General features: G+C 44.4%; 1 protein-coding gene across 7 annotated transcripts in view; it reads left to right on the top strand.

Annotated features, from left to right (window-relative positions):
• LOC121866116 (collagen alpha-1(I) chain-like) overlaps positions 1-15,771 on the top strand; it is a gene marked incomplete at its 5' end in the record, with an annotated part of 111,075 nt that overhangs the window by 27,623 nt on the left and 67,681 nt on the right. For all 7 annotated transcript variants that reach the window (XM_042365713.1, XM_042365732.1, XM_042365719.1 and 4 more), the window contains 1 exon segment: positions 531-683. In XM_042365713.1, coding sequence (XP_042221647.1) covers positions 531-683 — 153 coding nt within the window.

The following is a 15,771-nucleotide window of genomic DNA, read 5'->3' on the forward strand; positions in this document are numbered from 1 at the left end:
ATGATTAGTGGGTCGCATATTTTTGACCTGACTTAACATGACTGGTTACGTCGCCCTTTCTTTTAAGTTCCTCTTTGCGGTGTGTTGGTGTGTGGATTAGTGGATGTCATGTTTTTGACCTGATCTCATGTTTTGTATGGTCACCCTGTGTACATAAGCCTCTCTCAGTCCTTGTAATTCAGTTGCCTCTGAAGATGTCTTGAATAAAGATGAAAGCTAAGGTGCTCCATTGTTTCCCCTTTTCCTGTTTTTTTTATTTGTTGGCCATTTCGCTTATCGGCTATATCAGCCGAAGCAGCTGTCTATTCTCTTCTGTCTTATTCTTACTCCTTCTTTCTTAACAAAGATCGCATGTTTTCTACGGGTACAATACCCATGGTACTCATGTTTCCTCCTGCACTAACACCGGGCAATGAATGTCGTAACACAGTAACAAAGAACAAACCACCCAAAAACCTAGTAAATGGGTAAGTGGTGAAATGTTGAGAGATTTTTAATAATAATAATAATAATAACAATAATTTCCTCAGGGTAAGCCTGGTATCCCTGGTGAAGTCGGTTCCAACGGAGATGTTGGCCCAGTTGGTCCTATGGGTATGAAAGGTGACCGAGGTCCTGTTGGCCCACCCGGACCTATCACTACCGTGGTCCAGCCAGATGGTACCAACATTACCGTCGTCAAGGTCAGTGTGTCAATGTCCAGAGACTCCAGTTTTTTTCTGGTAATGCCATGAGAAATTACAACCTCAGTCAGAATTTCTAGAATAACACAAAAATTACAGTGAATAGCTTATAATTTATTCGCCGACAAGTCTACCACAGAATTATAATATTACAGGTATTTTGTAAATTGATTAATCAATGACCTTTAGATTTATTAAAGGAATATTTGACAATTTAGATTAATTTTGTATATAACTAGATGGTATCAAATTATATATAAAATGTGCTGACTAGTTATTATTACGAAATTAAAAATATAAAATGCACCAGATAGTGTCTGCCGTTGCCTTTTAGAAACAAGTTGAGTAAGTTTCATGATCATTAATAAAAAGACACAATTTGTAATGTTCATTAACAAATAAAAGAATTCGTGGTAAGCTGTGTCATTGTGTGGCCCTAAAGCTACTGCTCTGCCGACCAGTCACTGCTAACTGGGACAAATTTACAATCGCAATCAATATTTATTTAACTGGGAGCTCCCTCACCACCCAATTATGTTTATAGTTAGTTGACTGGTCTCCCATACACTTCTCAATGATTAGCTTTGTATACATAATTTTCTTAATATAACAATCTCATTCAACTCATTGTCTTGTTCTGAACATTACACTCGTTACTCGTCAGCCTGCAGTATATGATTATTTTCAGTTTACCACAACTTTCCTTTTTATCAGTTGGAAATATCTCTCATCACATTATTTCTTGGACATAATGAACGTCATAAGTCTGTCATTTGTTAAAATACTGCATTTGTTATTACATGACAGAGTTAACAGTTTGTCACTTACCATAACAAAATATGTCGCTGCAATATGACAATTAATCCAATTTTTTGTAAATAATATTATCACGAAACAAGACGATTTCTTTTATCAACACACCCTACACATATTTCCCAGCTGTTCAGTATCATAATCTTTGTTGCTCTTACAACACAACTCAACACAAATTCAAATAATGAATATTTTTTTTATGTGCAGTGGAAATTTGGCCCAGTTACAGAATTGCTACAGCATCATGGCTGCCAAACAGCTTCTTATTAACTCTTCTTTGGGGGAAGGTCTTCAGCCCTTCGATCTTAACACTTTCAGGGCTACCTCCACCTATAGGGCCCAGCCCTAGAGTGTCCATCTCCATTTACATTATAAAGACGCACCCTCCACTTTCATGTTTACCTTTTCGTGTCAAGAATTTGGGTCTCTGTGCCCCCATAATTATATACGAATGAAGCAAATCTTTTGCATAGATACAATAATTATATACAGGCTTGGAGTTCCCCTTTTGAATATGATACACCCTACAGAAGTAAGATGAGTTTATAATTATATTGCGCTGCAGGTTAATCTGCCGTGGTTATGATGTGCACGAAGTAAATATAGCGCCCTTTTTGTATTGTGGTAGATTTGTGGTAGATAGGCTGGACCTCTAGCAGGCCTAAGACCCATTTGTGGTTATGATACAATGCTGCACTTACACTGGATTTCGATAGTTTAATGTGACTGTGAGTTAGCTGTGGTTAATTTTGTTCAGAAGCCGTAGCCAGGATGTCCCTGTGACACATGTGCATCTACTGTAGCGATCAGGCATGGGTACGAAGGTATGCCTCTGGCTTCGAAGCCGAAGTTGAAGCTAAAGCCAAGGTTTTTCAAGGCTTCGTGAAACCTGAACACCATTATTTATAAAATATACTGTATTACTTTATTTTGATGGGAATATGTGTGGTAGTTATTTTAAGTTGCAGCAAGGCTTTGAGATAAGTTGAATTTATTTTAAGCTGATTGTTCTTGGAGTAAGTTTTTACTCTCGTTATAGGCTGAAAAAGGTTACTTATAGTAACAATTTATTTTACTAAATTATTTTATTCACAATACATAAACATAGTAATTTACATCACAAATCATAAAGAACCGTGGAACGAATTACGATATGATTTTCAAAGGTAGAAAACGGGCTAATGTCAGTCACAACCATTTGGTATCTTTAATCTCTTCCGAAATTCAACAGCGATAACTTGTGATGTCAGTATGTATCTCAGTTCATGTAAAGTCAGCTCAAGGTCACATGATTGACTCACATATGACCTGACCTCACCTAAAGTTTACCCTCCCCGGCATTGCCTGGGGTGGAAATCTGATTTGATTGACCTGTGACAATATGTTCTCGTGTCGGCACTGATCACTGATATGCTGGTCAGTAATTTCGGCACCGACACGACAACCCATGTTACAGTACTTGTCAAGTTGGGTCAAAAGTGCGCCGCCTTGGATCAGGCACTAATATCATAAATTTATTTAATATGATCTAAATACAATTATATAATACGGTCAGTGTATCTGTGTAAAAATGTGGCTTCGAAGCCGAGCCAGGTCCAAAAAGAAGGCTTCTAAAAGTCGAAGCCGGCTTCTGCCCAATGCTTGGAGATATGGTGCACTTGTTGTGGCTGAGACAAACTTGAGGTGCATTGTTGTATGATGGATCTGTTGTGGTTAATAAGTAGGACTACTAGCGAAATTCTTCAGTTGTCGTCTGTGTCTCCAGGAACTCGTGTCTCAAGATATAACATAAGAACATAAGAATGGAGGAAACTGCAGTGGGCCTATTGGCCCATACTGGGCAGTCCCATCTACACCCAACCCCTATTGCTCATATTAGCATCCAACCTATGTTTGAAGCTATCCAGCATATTCGAGTTAATGATGAGATTTGTTAACTTGTTCCACTCATCCACTACTCTATTTCCAAACCAACGTTTACCTATTTCGCGCCTAAATCTAAATTTGTCTAATTTAAAACCATTGTTCTCTCCTCGTTGGATAGTTTGAGTACCTTTGTAATGTCCCCTTTGTTTAGCCCTGACTTCCATTTATACACCTCTATAATGTCGCCCCTCACTCTACGTCTCTCGAGGAAGTGCAAATTAAGACGCTTTAACCTGTCTCTGTACTCAAGGTTCCTAATGCCCGGGATTAGTCTTGTCATTCTCCTCTGAATTCTTTCCAAGGATTCTATATCCATTCTGTAATACGGTGACTAGAAATGAACTGCATAATCCAAGTGAGGTCTCACAAGCACAAGATATAGTCTTAAGATGACCTCACTAGTCTTGTAACTAACACTTCTTTGTATGAACCCAAGTACTTTATTATCCTTTTTTTGAGCAAAAATACTTATCATTACTCCTAAATCTCTCTCAGTCGGATTTCTCAATAACATCGTTGTTCATCTGGTATCTGGTTTCCCTGATTACATCTCCTGTACTGAGTACTTTACATTTGTCCACATTGAATTTCATCTGCCATTTTTCAGACCATTCGAAAATTTTTTGTAGATCTTCCTCTAGTTTTGCGGAGTCCTCGTCAGAGTTAATTGCACGTCCTATTTTAGTGTCATCAGCAAATTTACTTATATTACTGTCTATGCCGATATCTACATTGTTTATGTATATAATAAATAATAATGGTCCAAGTACTGAGCCTTGGGGAACTCCACTATTGACGTTGCTCCAATGCGATTTAGTGCCGTTAATGCTCACTCGCTGTTTCCTGTCCTGTAACCACTCCCTAATCCATTTTAGAATATCACCTTTAATGCCACGAGCTTCTACTTTTCTTATTAGTCTTCACCTTCACTGTGGTCCATTAGGTGATGAAACCCATTATTTGCTTAGACTCTACCTTACACAGAATAACACTAGGAAACTTTCGAAAAAATAATAATGATATAATTTCTACGAGGATCACTCTAATTCAAAATTTTATCACACTTCTTAAACCATTTACTGAAAGAAACACCAATTGGTAAATTCAGAAGGACGTGCCCCTAAATGCTCGTGTAAGTGACCAGAGGAAATGGCCGCCGTGGATCGTTGTGTTGTGGGGGAAGAGGGGCGGAATGTGAGGACCCTGGCTACTCTGGCGGCTGGGCTGGAGCGAGCTGATGACAAGCAAGGAGAAAGAAGCCTCAGGGATTGAACTCAGGGTGACCTGCCTATCAGGACACCCAAGGAGGAACAGGCGTGAGAGTGGTTGCTTCCTAAGAGGAATAGGGGCCCAGACCCAGGAAAGCTGACCAGGGTGGAGTGCACCCTACCATTTGTTGGAGGTGAAGCCAAGAGAGGAGAAGGAAGTGGGGGATGAGGAGAAGAGGCAGGACGAGGAGGAGAGAGGCCGACAACAAAGCTAGGAGAGAAAAGGCAGATGTTCGGACCTGCCCAATAGTAAGGTCGTGGCTGCTAGAAGCAGCCAGGGTGAGGTTCTTGGATAGGACTTTTGTGCAAGAGAGAGGAAACGAGGGACTAGGTGTTTTCTGGGCTGAGTAGTATGCAGACTGGGGAGGACAGATAGGTTTTGCCAGGAGGCAACAACCAGTAGGAAAACCAGAGGGAGGAATGACAGGAAAGGTTAGGAGGAGTGTCCTCAGACGTGATAGGGAGGCGCCAAAGGCTCGAGATAGGAGGGATCCTGTATACGGCCCTTGCCTTGGTTTAATATTGTCCAGGCAATTGCCATAAATCAATTAGAAAAACATTTGTGAAACACAATGGTTACGTTTCATTGATAACTGACAACCATTCTACACAACGATTGGCCTGTACAGCTTCACAGAGTACACTTGTCTCCGGCAGGGGTAAAGACGTTGTCTGCATCCCCTGGGAGCCTGGAAATTACCCAACACACAGCAGAGAGAGGTCAGGTAAGAGGGACTCAAAAACAGTCCTAGGAGTAAATTGCTAGCCCAGGACACAAAAGAGGACTGGAAAGAAATAAACATACTATACAAATAGCAGGAGTGTTAGATATAAAATGGACTTGCTGGAGAGTGGCTGTATACCCAGAACAGACGCTACAGCAATCATCAAATCCTATTGAATCTGGCGAGCAAGAACTTTTTTACCAGAGTACCACATAGAAGGGCATGTCCTGGGAAGGTAGGAAGTGTGTGGAGGCTGCACTATCGGGGTTGAGACATTAAAATGTTGTCTAATAATTGATATGTGAAATTGGAACCTAGGCCCCAAGAAACATGAAGGAAGAGAAAACTAATTATGGGAAAGATTTACAGCCCCCAAGTCTTGGGGAAAGAAGCAGCAGCTCAGCCTATAAGTGGCAGGAAATGAGTAGGGCAGCAAAATACAAAACACAACCTGTGCATTATGGAGGGATTTCAAATTTCAGAAATAGGATCATAACATTGCAGGTGACTATGAATTCAGCACTCAGATGCAGTATAGGATGCTTTTTAAAAAACAACTAATTATAAAATCTACTAGAGCCAATAACATATTGATTTAGTATTAATAAACAACAAAATATTATCAGAGATATCACAATATGGGAAGAACTAGGCAGTGGGACAGGTTCAGGTTCACCCTAAATTGGGAAATGAAAAGCAACAGACAATATGGTCAGAGTCTCAAACTTTGATTAGCGTGAATATCAGGGTTAAGAAGGTACTTAGGTGAGGTCAAGAAGCTTGTGGTCAGTCTCCCAATGGTGAAATAAGAAAAAAAACAATTGATTTAGACATAAGAGTATTCACGTGTATACTACATAAAGTACAAGGAACAAAATAACACAGAAAAATTAGGTCAAATAAGTTATCGAGCCAAGGTGGATGAGCAAAAACTGCATGATCTAGGAACAAAGAGAGAGGAATTGCAAGAAATTAAAGAGAGGGAGGAGCAGTAATAGAAATAGGTATAATGAACTATCTAGGAAATGTTAAGAAAAACAAGGAAGGCAAAGAGGATCACACAAACTAGAGAGAAGAGAATTCAAGACTTAATCCCAAGGGGATTTTTCCAGGTATAAGGGACAAAGGTCCTGGACAAAAGTTGTTTTAAAGTTAAGGAGGAGAAGGACTATGACAGTGAGGAGATTAGTGTGCCATTAAATATTACATTTAGTTTTCACAGAAGAAATTAATAGGAAAATTCGAATCCAAGGGATTTTTCCAGGTATATGGGACAAAGGTCTTGGACAAAGTTGGGCCTTTAAAGTTAAGGAGGAGAAGTGATCGAAATTTCTAGTTTTGAAAGAGTGTAAGGAACAGATTAGCGGACTCTTCGTAAATTTATTTACAAAATCATTAGACAGAGAAGTTGTGCCAGACTTGTGGAAACAGGCAAATGTAGTACCCATATTCAAAAAGGGAGACAGAGCATCAGCGTCAATTTACCGGCCAAATAGATTGACGTCAGTAGTGGGGAAATATCTTGAATCAATTATAGCAAATAGCATTCGATCGCATTTAGAGAAAAGCAAATTTATCTACGACTCTTAACATGGGTTTTAGGAAAGTCTTCGAGGTAGTAGATAATTTACTTAGACTTTAGCAAAGCGTTTGACAGGTACCGCATCAGAGGCTTCTGAGAAAAGTTAAGGCTCATGGTATCGAGGGGAAAGTTTTAAATTGGATAAAATCATGGCTCACTGATAGAACGTAAAGGGTCAGCGTAGATGGTGTTAAATCTGAGTGGGGCTGTGTAACCAGTGGGGTTCCCCAGGGGGTCAGTACTGGGCCCACTCTTGTTCATATTCTACATAAACGATCTACATACTGGGATCAGCAGTGACCTAATCAAGTAGCGGATGACACCAAAATAGGGCTGCAGATTAATTCAGGGCAGGATGCAAATTCGCTACAGGAGGATTTAAGTAAACTGCAGGAGTGGTCAGAAAAATGGCAAATGAAATTCAACATCAGCAAGTGCAGCGTACTTAATATTGGAAGAACAAATACTGTCAATGTATACAGCCATAACAACATCAACATAGAGAGGTCGACTTTTGAAAGAGACTTAGGGGTACTTGTAAGCCCCGACCTACGGCCTAGAAAACAGTGGGTTAATGTTCGAAATAAGGCAAACAGAATGTTAGGTTTTATATCTAGAAGTGTAAGTAATAAGAGTGCAGAGGTCTTATTGCAACTATGTCTTGAACTAGTCAGGCCGCACCTCGATTATGCTGTTCAGTTCTGGTGCCCTTATTATAGAGTGGATATCAATTCACTGGAGTCTGTGCAGCGAAGAATGACGCAAATGATTCCGGGACTTAAAACCTTCCATATCAAGATAGGTTAAAGAAACTAAACTTGAATTCCCTAGAAAGACGAAGAGTGCTGTGAGATATTATAGAAGTGTTTAAGTGGGTGAAGGGAATCAATATGGGCGATATAGATAAAGTTCTTATAATATCCGAGCAGGATAGGACTCGTAGCAACGGATTTAAGTTGGATAAGTTTAGGTTTAGGAGGGAGATAGAAAGTAACTGGTTCACTAATAGGGTGGTGGACGAGTGGAACAAGCTTAGCAACTTTGTAGTAAGTGCTGGAACGCTGGAAAGTTTTAAAAGGAGGCTAGATAAATTCATGGATGATAGAGAGTGGTAGTAACTCTCAACAGCAGCTGCCATGCACAGGCCAACCGGCCTATTGCAGACTCCTTATTTTCTTATGTTCTTATGTTCTTATGAGTCCAGCTGCAGCACTAAAGTAACGAAAAGCTAAAATATTTATCTCTTAACTACTTTGATTTTCTGCAAATGTAATATATGAACACTATAGTATTAGCACATACTATATGAGAAAATACTAGTTTCGGTTTCTATATAAATTAAAGCAAAAATAGGTACACTCGGAAACCATAATCTCTAGCCCACCTGGGTCGGTACTGGAGGTTAGAACAGTGTCCTTTCTGGACGGGGGGCCCACTCAAACTATCACGAGGCAACACACGCACGAACACACACAGTCATGGTACGGCGGTATAGATGACATTATGTATAAATATTGTATATGGCATATTATACTCTGCATGATCTTCATTATGTATGAACACGAAGAAAAAATACCATAGGTTGTAGTTACGAAAGTATGAATGGAAATAAACACTTCCAGTGACTCCACACAACGTGTGTGTGTGTGTGTGTGTGTGCCAGACCACGATGCTTCCCATCATTCGCATAACTATATAAAAAATTGTGTTTAATTTAACTACATATTTCAAAAACCTTAAATTTCATGTGGATCAGTCACTCCTCATTTGACACACTTATAGTGTAATACTTTGAACATCCCACCTGGGCACATGGAGGCCCACGGTAACTCTCACGGGGCAACATACGCACGAACACACAAGTTATGATATGAACCCTTCCAGGCTTCACTATCATTATCATGTTATGTTCATCGTGTTCTGTATCTTGGAAACTAGTCATAGTATCAATACATGACAGTGTTATTAGTATAATATTGTAACTTTTACCCTACAGTTATTGTTGTAAATCATGGACAGGAAGGATACATAAATTGTAATATCAAGTGTATGGTTCGCTCAAAGCAACCCCAAGTCAGACAACGCGTCACACAAAGTTACACTGTGTGTGTGTGTGTGTGTGTTCTGTAACATTAAGCTTCATCCTTAGTAGGTAAGATGTTTCATAAAGAGGTTTCTCCCATTCGTCATTGTGAGCATCGTCCCAGAGGACATTGTTTCCATCAAAACCATGGTTCATCCTTATTTCCCTTCTTCCGTGTAACTATATCCATATGGCTAAGTGCTTGCTTTTCATTTCTTTATTTACCAAAATAATGTGGATCAGTTACTCGTTATTTAACACATACATGCACTTAGAGCATCAAGATTGTTTTGTAGGCATGACTATTGGTTAATTGAAACCCCAAAAATATTTTTCACATTTATTATGCAAAAACATTTTAAACATATCTATGTGATTATTGTAGTATATAACATATATTTAATGTCTGGACAGATTCCCAAGAGTTATGCATATTAATGCATAGATTTTGTAAGCATATTTATGCGAAGTGACATAAAACCACATAGTAAAATACCTGGACAAATTCTCGAGAGTTAGGAAACGAAGTCTATGTGGCCCCAACGAGGTTACACCAGAGAGCTAGCTCCCCCGCCACCCCCTACAAGGCACCGTCGTGGGCGGAGAATTAATTCGTGACCACAGGTTAATACCGTGTCCAACCTCCATCTGCTGCTATAACTTCATGTAATCTGGTGGGCATGGAATCTACCAGGTTGCTGCAGATGTTCGGCCTCCTCCTTATTCCCTCCCACACATTATGTGCGTGTCTCCTCACTGCCTCACTCGTTTTCTCCTCAACATCCCATTCAACAACCATAAGCGTATATATATATATATATATATATATATATATATATATATATATATATATATATATATATATATATATATATATATATATATATATATATATATATATATATATATATATATATATATATATCGAGGAACGCGCATGCGTGCGTAGTGTCAACAAAGGCTGTATGAGACTGCTCCTTAAAATTCGTATTTCTGACGAATTCAGCGCGTCTACCAATCCCAGCCTGTGCAAACAACTATAGTAAGACCCAGTTATCAGCACAGTGGCATATATTTTTTGTTACTTTTGGACTTTGTCATATTTTTGGGATAAAACATCTGGTCCTACCACCCGATCCCTCTGAGCAAAGTTTTTCAAGTTTGCGCATGCGCAATGTGATAGTGTGACGTAGCAGTGACGTCATTACCACTCCACCTGACTGCAGTGTTGCCAACGTGCCCTATGCCCGCCGTCAAACGCTCCCGTTCGTTGGAAACGGCGGCAGTAGGTGACAGTGATGCTGACGACTTTCTTCTTGAAGACACGTCAAAGAAGAAGCAGAAACCTCAGAAGTCAGGGTCTCCAGCAGGGGCCACGGCTCCCCCTTGCACCCCTTCTGGGGCTGTAGAGGGTGGACTCCTGTCATCGGGGTCCCCAAGTGAGCCTACATGTGGCTCAATGACCGACCCTCCGCCGACGATGGACATAGGGGATTCCCTTTGTCTCCCTGCCCCGTCGCGCCTTCGTCGTCTCGCCTTCCCTCGGGACTTGCCTCTGAGCACACGGACGACCTGGTTCTTCCGTCACTGCTCTCCACTTCAGGACTCAACACTTCGCCTCCGCCGAGGTCCCACAGCCGTGATAGTCACCACACAAATGGACGAGACGGTACGCCTGCTCACTCAGGTGGGCTTTCCTGCTCCCCAGGGGGAGGTGATGCTGAAGTTCACCATCATCACCCCAGAAACTCGTCGTACCAAGGTAATGGTTCGCCACGTACCCTGGGAGATCCCTATCGACGATCTTCGCCCTCTTCTCCCACAACTACTGGACATGGAACGCCGCATCAACCCGGTCTCCAAACGTCCATCCAACGAACTCATCGGCTGGTGGGTGGGCCCCCTCCCCCCGAAGGTGAATGTAGGACCAATTCACAACTGTCCTCTCGACCGATTTATCGGAACCCCGAAAATCTGTGGTCGTTGCCAATCGTGGAAACACCGCACCTGGGAGTGCACGAGGATGGTCGCCTGCGGTTTCTGTGCAGGTCCTCACGACACAGTGGAATGCAAATCGAAAATTCAGAACAAAATCCCAGTTATTCCACGGTGCGTCAATTGCCATGACAGTCACCACGCCTGGAATGCCAATTGCCCACAGCGTCCTGGCACTCGCCCGGGGAAAACTTACCTTGTACCACCGCCCTCGTCTCTGACGAAGCCCCTGTCAACCAAACCTCAATCCTATCCACCACCGCCTCTTCCATCCACCAAGAATTTCGCATTGATCTCCTCTCCTCTACCATCCCCCCTATCACCCCTACCACCCATCCTTTCTCCCCTCCCTCCCTCTCCCTACCGTTCTTGGAACAAGGTCGTTGCCGGCCCTGCCACACAGTCACCACCATCTCCTGCCCACCCGGACCCCCGCTGTCTCACACCAGCACCACCACCTCTTACTCAACTGAACCCTCACTGTCCCTCTCCGTCGCTACCACCACCACATGCCCAGTCGGGCCCTCGGCAATCCTCGCTGCCACCTCCAGCTCCTGCACAGGTACACCAAGTTGGTTCTATGGAAACAATCACTCTCCGTCTGGATCGCCACTCCAAGCAAATCAACCTTCTCTCAGCCCAACTCGACTTGTTTGTGAAAACAATTGCGACATTGCAGAAGCAACAACAACTCATTCTGGACACCCTGACCCAACAGGGGCGCACTTTGCAAGCCCTGATGACCCGCCTCCTTCCATCTCCCGAGATGGAGGATCCATCCCTCGCTCTCCCACTCCTCCCTCTCCATTTCTCTCAACAGAATTTGGTACCTCCTCTGGAGCCCTGTCTAGCCCCTCCGACTCATCTCACACCGGAGGCCGTTCCCTCCTCTTCTTACAATGGAACATCCAGGGACTTAGACCTCGCCGGACAGACCTCGCCCAGTTTGTGCTCTCCCATCAAGTAGATGTTGCTCTACTTCAGGAAACCATCACAGACGATGTTACTCCACTCCGCCTCTCTGGCTATACTGTTTACACCCTGCCTCGGTACCGTGGGCAGGCTCGTGGCCTCCTCACCCTTGTGTGTAACACTATTCCATCTGTTCGTCTCCCTTCACCTGACTCACATGGACCCCCGTCTGAATTACTTTCTGTCTCCCTTACTCTTGGTGACCGGACCCTTCGTGTAGTCAATGTTCATTTCAAGAGTGATTCTCTGGACCCCCAGGTTCTTCACGACCTCCATGATGGGGTTCCCACTATTGTTCTTGGCGACTTTAATGCCCGCCATCCCACTCTTACTCCGGATCATCCCACTCCATGTACCCTTAACGGATCACATCTCTCACAGTTTCTTAATGGGGATGATGATGTTCGCTTTCTTTGTCCTGACGATCCTACTCGCCTCCCCCATAGTTTCCTTGATGTTGGCTTACTATTGAATGGTTATACTTCCTTTCATCCTACCGTCTGCACCGAGCCTGCTCTGTATAGTGACCATCTTGCCGTTACTACCCATCTCAGACTCTCCTTCTCTGCCCCGACATCAACTCCTTATCGATCCCCTCGCCTTCGTCTCACACAAGATGCTGTTCCTTCCTTTACCCAATACCTTTCTACCTGGGCGGATTCCTATGTTGTCCCTCAGTCCCTTGACTCTTACAGCGCTGATTTTGTTGATGCCGTGTATGACTCTGTCAATCGCGCTACCCCTCCACGCCCTCCCCGTCACCCCAGAAGTGCCACCAACTACTGGTATCGTATCCCTGCCATGAGACATCTCCGGCAGGTAACCCGTGATCTCCACTCTGCCATACGGAGGTCTCGGTCTCCAGAGGACTGGGAAGACTTCAAAAATTGGTGCTCCTTTGCAACTCAGGAGCGCCGTCAGATACGTGAGGCGGACTGGCTATCCTTCACGGGGTCTCTATCGTTCCAGTCGTCACCCTCTTATGTATGGAATCGGATTAATGCTATACGGGGTACTCGACGGAGGCCTCCTCCCCACCCTGACCCTGCCTCCCTTGCCTGCTCTTTAATGGAGGACTGGGCACGAGCTTCCTCCCCTGAGGCACTTCCAGATCCAATGCAGGAGGCAGTGCAGGCTCGCATCGATGAGTCTGAGCCTGTTGTTCGTGCTGCTCTTACCTCCCCTGCCCCCACTGATCATCCCATCACACAGTTCGAGCTTGACAGTGCTCGTCGCTCTAGAAAAGACACCTCTCCTGGGGATGATCAGATAACCTACTCCGTCCTCAACGCCTGTACTAATATTCCTAACGGCCCTTGCTTGCTCTCTACAATATGTCTTATGAACATGGGGTTCTCCCGTCCAACTGGAAAAATGCCACTATTATCCCCATCCCTAAGCCGGGAGATCCTGGGAAATATCGACCCATTAGTCTTACCTCCTGTGTTTGCAAGATGATGGAGAGGATACTCCATCGTCGCCTTCTTCACACCATAGGCGGCTTCCACAACTCCCTCAATGGTTTCATTCAACATCGCAGCACAGCACACTCCATTGCTTCCTTTTATTGCAATCAGACTGCCCGCGTCTCCGTCTTCCTTGATATCAAGGGAGCCTTTGATACGGCTCAGCCTGCCCTCATTTTAGCTGAACTTGCGCGGTTAGGGGTTAAAGGGAGACTTCTACAATGGATCGCCTCTTACCTCACTGGACGTCAGGCCCGGGTTCGCGTTGAAGGCTCTATGTCTCCTGTTCAAGAAATGAACCTCGGCACCCCTCAAGGTGGAGTCCTGAGTCCCACCTTGTTTAACACTCTCATGCACTCCATTGCATCACTCCCGTGGCCGACAGAAGTTGTCCACTCAGGATATGCCGACGATGTCCTCCTCCAAGCCCCTGACTACCTCAGCATGCAGGAAGCCCTTGATCTGGTCTCCAGAGAGTGTGATTCACTTGGTTTCCTTCTTTCAACTGCGAAAACAAAAGCCATGTGGCACGGTCGTGTTGTACCTCCACCCCTTCTCTTATCAGGAACGCCCTTGGACTGGGTTAATGAGACAAAATACCTGGGTGTGTATGTAACTCGCACACGTTGTCAGATCCCTGAAGTCCGCTATCTTCGAGACATATGCTTTCGGCGTCTCGCTCCCCTCTCTACCATGTGCAGGGGTTCCCTTGGTGCCACCATCCCTGTACTTCTCACCATGTACAAGTCCTTTGTCCGTTCCTGTGTCGACTACGCCGCCCCTGCCCTCGTCAACATTAGTCGGACTGCTGTCAACCGTCTCGAAGTTATCCAGAGGAAAGCTGCTCGTATCATCCTTGGGGCTCCTCAGTGGACACGCTCTACTTCTCTATATACCGAACTTGGTCTTTCCCCCTTACAGGATCGTGTCCAGGAGTTTTACCTAAAAACTGCCGTTTCCATTCTACGGGATCCTAGGGGCAACTATGTCCAAACCAACTTGACTACTGCTGTCCGAGACCGACCTCCATCTAGAAGACAGTGGCGAGGGTCACTCATCCGAGCCCTTCAGGAACACGACCTCCTGCCTGATATTGTTGTCACCCCTGCTGTTGGTTCGTCTCCTTCTCCCTGGCTGGATTTTCAACCTGAAGTGATTGCCCTCGGTGGACCGCTCCCGAAATCCCAGGTGAACCCTGTTATTCTCTGCAAATACCACCTCTCCAGGATCGCTCACTGGTCCCCAGGTAGGGTCGTCCTCTACACTGATGGTTCTGTTGACCCCGCTACAGGTAGGGCCGGGGCTGGTGTCTACATCTCCCGTCCTCATGCCCCTGAGCCTATCAAACTGTCTCTCAGAGTTTCTGACGGGGCATCCTCCACTCAGGCTGAACTAATAGCCCTCCTTGCTGCCCTTCTCGCTGAGGAAGAAGCAGATGGTTTCTGCCCCTTGCTTGTCTGCTGCGATTCCAGGTCTGCTCTCGACGGGATCGCATTTGGATCAGGGGAAAATAAGGACCTCATCCTCCGAATACGAGGGTTAACATCCACACTTCAGGATGCAGGCCGTCCTGTGACATTCCTATGGATACCTAGTCATGTCGGTATCTTGGGGAATGAGGCAGCAGATGGCCTTGCCAAGACTGGCTGCAACAAGGCCACACCTGACTACGTTGTTCCTCGAACACTCTTACAGATTAGGACTCAAATCCGCCGCAAACAGAGAGAAGCTCGGGAAGCAGCCATCCCCCTGGACTCCCCGCCCACCTGGTACGATTTCCTCCGTAAACTTCCTGACCTCTCGTACGTCTACGGGAAAGGGTCGCGGAAGGGGGACGTGATTGCTGCCCGTATCATCATTGGGTATGACTTTGCTTGGGAGATTGGTATCCCCGCATCCCCTGAGCAACGCTCTTGTGTGTTATGCAGAAGACCCGACAGCCGCACCCTTATTCACTACCTCCTAAGATGTCCCCACACAACGCTTCCGTGACGCCTGCTGGACCACCACTCCACGACCCCCTGACGGAGACACGATGATCCTCCCAATACTGGCCAGATATTTTGTAAATAATATTGATTATGTGTTAAAGGAATATCCTTCCTTCCTTAGGCTTTAGTAAGCCTCTTTATAATATTTATACTGTATATACTTTTCACACTTGCCAGATGATTCTGGTGTCATTGTACAGGGGTACCTAGTGACAGCACTAGGATCCCGCTTCCTCTATCAAGGAATAAACAATTGAAATTGAAAAT

Source organism: Homarus americanus, unplaced genomic scaffold (genome assembly GCF_018991925.1).
Source record: "Homarus americanus isolate GMGI-L3 unplaced genomic scaffold, GMGI_Hamer_2.0 scaffold32583, whole genome shotgun sequence".
Classification (NCBI taxonomy): Eukaryota; Metazoa; Arthropoda; class Malacostraca; order Decapoda; family Nephropidae; genus Homarus; species Homarus americanus.